The sequence below is a fragment of the Catharus ustulatus genome, chromosome 8 (assembly GCF_009819885.2).
Source record: "Catharus ustulatus isolate bCatUst1 chromosome 8, bCatUst1.pri.v2, whole genome shotgun sequence".
In the NCBI taxonomy this organism is placed as follows: domain Eukaryota; kingdom Metazoa; phylum Chordata; class Aves; order Passeriformes; family Turdidae; genus Catharus; species Catharus ustulatus.
In genome coordinates, this window is record NC_046228.1 from 31,468,895 (window position 1) to 31,473,764 (window position 4,870).

The 4,870-nt window shown below is 52.4% G+C and overlaps 1 protein-coding gene across 1 annotated transcript; it reads left to right on the forward strand.

The window, feature by feature from the left end:
- The first annotated feature begins 828 nt into the window (after positions 1-828).
- LOC116999530 (lipase member M-like) lies at positions 829-4,507 on the forward strand. Its single transcript, XM_033066331.1, has 9 exons — positions 829-927; positions 1,239-1,356; positions 1,791-1,989; positions 2,098-2,207; positions 2,917-3,053; positions 3,205-3,351; positions 3,814-3,885; positions 4,115-4,180; positions 4,274-4,507. Exons 1-9 carry the CDS (start codon positions 829-831, stop codon positions 4,505-4,507), a joined length of 1,182 nt encoding a protein of 393 aa, XP_032922222.1.
- The last annotated feature ends 363 nt before the right edge of the window (positions 4,508-4,870 follow it).

Sequence of the window (4,870 nt, forward strand, 5' to 3'; positions counted from 1 at the left end):
TGTGGGCAGCTGGACAGGACAAAGAGAGATCAAGTTTAGCAGTGGGGTTTGTCTATGGGATCAAAGGGCAATCCAACCTTTCCTTCCCTCAGCCATCACAGCAGTTTAATCCCAGGACATCTCTTCTCACCTGCATGTGGAGATGGAAGCACCAGGGTGGTGGTGGTGGCTTGAGCACAGAGCAGGGCTTGAGATGGCACTTTGTTCTCTGGTGTGAGAGGGAGTTTTTGCTGTGGCCACATGGTGCTCTGCAGCGGACGGGTGTTGCCATTTTCCTGAGCAGCCCAGGAAAGCTTTCCTGGGAAAATACACTCTAGGAGGCAGAAAGCCAGAAGGATCATCAGGGAAAAGGACTTTGCTGGACCTGCCCTTGAGTCTGGAATGCCTTGGGCTGGATGCTGTGGGTGGCAGGGCAATGCAGGAACAACTGGTGAGGAGCATCCAAGGCAGGGATGGAGCAGGAAAGCTCCTGCAGGATGGAGCTCTGACATGACCCCTCCTGTCTGGGGGAGGATTCTTCCCCTGAAAAGCTTTGCCTGAAAGCCTAAGAATTTCCCTGAAGGCACCCTGATGCTTTTCCCAGGCAGGGGGTGGTGGGAGGCTGCTTGTCCCACACTGCAATTACAGCTGGACTAGTTGGGAATGATCAGCAAGAGGCTTGAGGTGGGCTCCAAACCACACAAGGGGTTGTAAACACCTTCTCCCTGTGAGCATCAGGCTTTGGCTGTGCTGCCACGCTGCTGGGGCTGCAGTGTTCCTTGTGCTCCTGGAGCACCCACAGCCCTGCTCATCCAGCCCTGTTGTCCCCAGGTGCTGTGTACAGGTGGGATGTGCCTGCTGCTGGTGGCCCTGTGCCTGGCCCAGGGGCTGGAAGATGCCATCCCGGATGCTGAAGTGGTCCACAACCCTGAGGCATTCATGAACATCGTAAGTGCTGGTGGGGCACTGCACTTCCCCACAGATATGCTCAAAGTCCTTCCCAAGGCACCAGCTCAGCTCACCCCTTCCCTGCATCTGCACCAGGCCTCTTTTAGGGGCTTGGGGCATCAAAAATCTCCCATATTTGCTTTGCTGTCACTCACTTCATGCCCTCAGCTTGAGCTTGGCCTCTCCCTGCTCTCCCTCTAATTCCTTTGGGTGGAGGTGACACCAGGGAATGTGGCTGGCAGGAGTGGGTGAAGCTGGGGCAGGCACAGGGTGCTGGGTCACCCTCTGCCCTCACACCATTGTCCCTGCAGAGCCAGAAGATCCTTTTCCACGGGTATCCCAGCGAGGAGTACGACGTGATGACAGAGGACGGCTACTTCCTGAGCCTCAACCGGATTCCCCACGGCAGGGGGGGCGCTGGGCTCTCAGGTGGGCTCAACCCCACCAAGCAGGGCACCAGCTCTGACCCTGGCCCCTGCCTAGATGGGAGAGGAAACTGTGGGAGTACCTGTGCCTTCAGGCATGGTTTGGGCAGCTGGAAGAGGGATGAGGAGTTTCTTCCTGGCTGCCTTGAGCTGTTCCTGGGGATTCAGGAGCTCAGCACTGTGTTTTGCTGCACCTGAGACGGGGCAGTGCGACCCAGCAAAGCCCCAGTGGCTCCAAGGTCCAGGCTCAGGGCCTGGGATGGCAAAAGCCCCCCAAACACAAAAAAGCACCAGCATAACCAGTGAAATAATGGGAGAAGGGAACATTTAATGTGCAGCCTGCAGTGCAGAAAACAGTATCAAGATGTTCAGTGGTGTTTTATTTCCATATGGGAAAGGTGTCTTCTTCTGTCAACTACCTACTCTCTCCTCTTTCAGGACCCAGGACCCCCGTGCTGATAGTGCATGGGTTTTGTCTGGAAGGTGGTGACTGGGTGGACAATTTCCCTGACACCAGCCTGGCCTTCATCCTGGCAGACGCGGGATATGACGTCTGGATTGGGAACAACCGGGGCAACAGCTGGTCCCGCCGGCACCGCAGCCTGTCCATCGCCTCCGAGGAGTTCTGGGATTTCAGGTCAGGGGGCCACCCAGGACACGGTGCAGGGCTGTCAGCGCTGAGCCCTGGTGTCTGTGGGAGATTGGGAGGTGGGAATGTCCTCCAGGCTCTCCCTTTGCCACGCAGCTTCCATGAGATGGCCATGTACGACCTCCCGGCCATGGTGGGCTTCATCCTGATGCAAACCGAGCAGGAGAAGCTGTTCTACGTCGGCCACGCTCAGGGCAGCTCCCTGGGTGAGTGAGGAGGGGAGGAGAGGGTGCTGGGTGGGAGTGATGCCTGGGAGAGGCTGCCTGGAACAGAGGTTAGACAGTGTTGAAGGTATTAATTAAAAAGGACTTCAAAGGATTCACCTTGGCCAGTACAAGAGCCTGGCCATGGCTCTACCCAAGACGGACAGTGTGTCATGAGTTTTCACACTTTTATAAGTTTTGGTCCATTTACATATTGGGGTTAATTGTCCAATTCCAGCTCCAGGTTCTGCAGTCCAAATTCTCTCAGATTGCTTTACTCAATTCCCTGTTGTTGGCACTTTTACAAGGCTGCAACAGTGTCCTTGGTTCTGGGGCTGGAAAAGAATTGATTTGTCTGACTGAACTGTGAGGAGGACTTGCTAACACTTTATATGAGGTTCAGAGTTATATCCTAATACAGTACAGAATCTGGAAAATATGAAAGCTAAAACTTAAGGCATCAGGAGCAAGGCATGGGGCTGCTGTGGGAAAGAGGCATCAATGTCCATCCCAAACTGGACACTGTCGGGAGCAGGACTGCGCTGGCTGCTGTCCCTGCCTCTCTTCCTGTATGGAAGGGGTTTGCCGTGGCTTGCCCATCTATCCTGGTCTGTGCTGGCATCCAGGAGCAACTTTTGTTCAAACCTTGCACCTCAAATACAGGGTGTGGGGTGAGCTGGGGTTTATGTTGTGATCTCATGCTACTTTTCAGGTTTCATAGCGTTTTCCAGCTTGCCACATCTGGCTGAGAAAATCAAACTCTTCTTTGCCCTGGCTCCTGTGTACACCTTCCACCATGTCCGGGGCCTTATCTTAAAGCTAGCCTTTCTACCAGACCGGCTGCTCAAGGTACTGGAGGTGTTTGTGGGCTGTTAGCCCCCAAATCCAGGGACTTTCAGCAACTCCTGCCCCCTGCATTGTCACTGTGCACTGATCCTGCACCTCCTGTGGGCGTTGGAGCTCCTAACACCATTCCTAATATTTCCTCGTGCTCTTGCAGGATCTGTTTGGAACCAGAGAGCTGGTTCTGGTGCCGAGGAAGGAGAAGGAGCTGCTGGTTCAGAAGTGCAGCAGCTTGCCGGCAGATGAAGTGTGTGCCACCAGTATCTTCCTCATCGGAGGGTTCGACAGGAACAACTTGAACATGGTGGGTGCACCAGGCTCTCAGTCCTGCCCTCTCTGGTTTTCCTAGACACTTGGAGATCATTAAGGAGACACAAAAATGAGTATAAACCCCCAAAATCAGGTGTGAAAGGCAGAGTTATTTGGGAATTTCCTGCAGTGGTGTCGGGGTGTAAGAGAAAATCACCTGTGGTCTCGTCTCGTAGGGAAAGGAAACTCTTGCCTCATTTTTGGCTGACACGCAACAAGTTTACAGAAGAAAATAACCAGAGAATGACTGGATCACTTGTATTTCCATTTTATGATATTGATTAAGTGGCTTGTCTTTGTAAGCTGCTTCTAGCTCTGAGCAGAATAAAGCTGCTAAAGAATAAAGAGTGTATAACTTTTATATTGCAGTTATAAGACAGACTGTTTGAGGGTTTTTTGCCTAGATGGATTTTTATCCTTCCTAACTCACTTAGAAAATACTTTTTTCCCCCTGTAGAGCCGACTGGATGTGTACTTATCTCGTTTTCCAGACTATACATCAGTAAAAAATCTTCTGCACTGGGGACAGGTAGAGACTCTGCTTTTATAACTACTTCAACTTTTCTTTCTTTTAATCTGTGAACGTGGTACTTCCACATGCTGCTTCATTCACCCTGGAAACAGGTAAAGGAGGTAGAATCAAAGCCAAGAGATAAAAGGGATTTTTAAGCTGCTGCACCAAGGTGTCTCAAAAGCCCCAGATGTCCAGGGGGCTGACCCACGGCATGGCCTGGATTAACCCCTTATCTGCCTTCCAGACTGCAAAATCCTCGTACTTCAGGCAGTTTGACTACGGGCTGAGGAACTTTGAGAAGTACAACCAGGTGAAGGGGATGGGGCTGGCTGTGATGGGGATTGGGGATCACACCCCACCCACCAGAGCCCCCAGATAACAACAGTGCTTTTCCCCTTGCCAGCTGACGCCGCCCTCTTACCGGATCGAGGCCATGAGGGTGCCGGTGGTCCTGTGGAGCGGGGGGCAGGACTGGGTCACTCCCCCTAAGGAGACCCAGCGTTTGCTGTCCCGCCTCACCAACGTCGTGTACCACGAGCACTTCCCCGACTGGAACCACTTCGACCACCACTGGGGCCTGAACGCCCCAGAGCGCATGTACAGGAGGATGGTGACTCTGATGGAGGAGAATCCATGAACCCATCCATGAACCCATCCATAAACCCATCCATGAATCCATCCATGAATCCATCCATGGATCCATGCATGGATCCATGCATGAATCCATTCATGAACCCATCCATGAATCCATCCATGAATCTATCCATGGATCCATGCATGAATCCATTCATGAACCCATCCATGAATCCATCCATTAATCCATCCATGGATCCATGCATGAATCCATCCATGAACCCATCCATGAATCCATTCATGAACCCATCCATGAATCCATTCATGAACCCATCCATGGATCCATCCATGAATCCATCCATGGATCCATGCATGAATCCATCCATGAACCCATCCATGAATCCATCCATGAGCCCATCCATGAACC

What these genes read in the sequence shown, in the direction of transcription:
- LOC116999530 (XM_033066331.1), top strand. Translation starts at nt 829, where the DNA reads ATGTGCCTGCTGCTGGTGGCCCTGTGCCTGGCCCAGGGGCTGGAAGAT. An exon ending in GAGGAGTTCTGGGATTTCAG is followed by an intron (nt 1,990 to 2,097) that starts GTCAGGGGGCCA and finishes TTTGCCACGCAG; the next exon opens with CTTCCATGAGATGGCCATGT. An exon ending in ACTTTGAGAAGTACAACCAG is followed by an intron (nt 4,181 to 4,273) that starts GTGAAGGGGATG and finishes TCCCCTTGCCAG; the next exon opens with CTGACGCCGCCCTCTTACCG.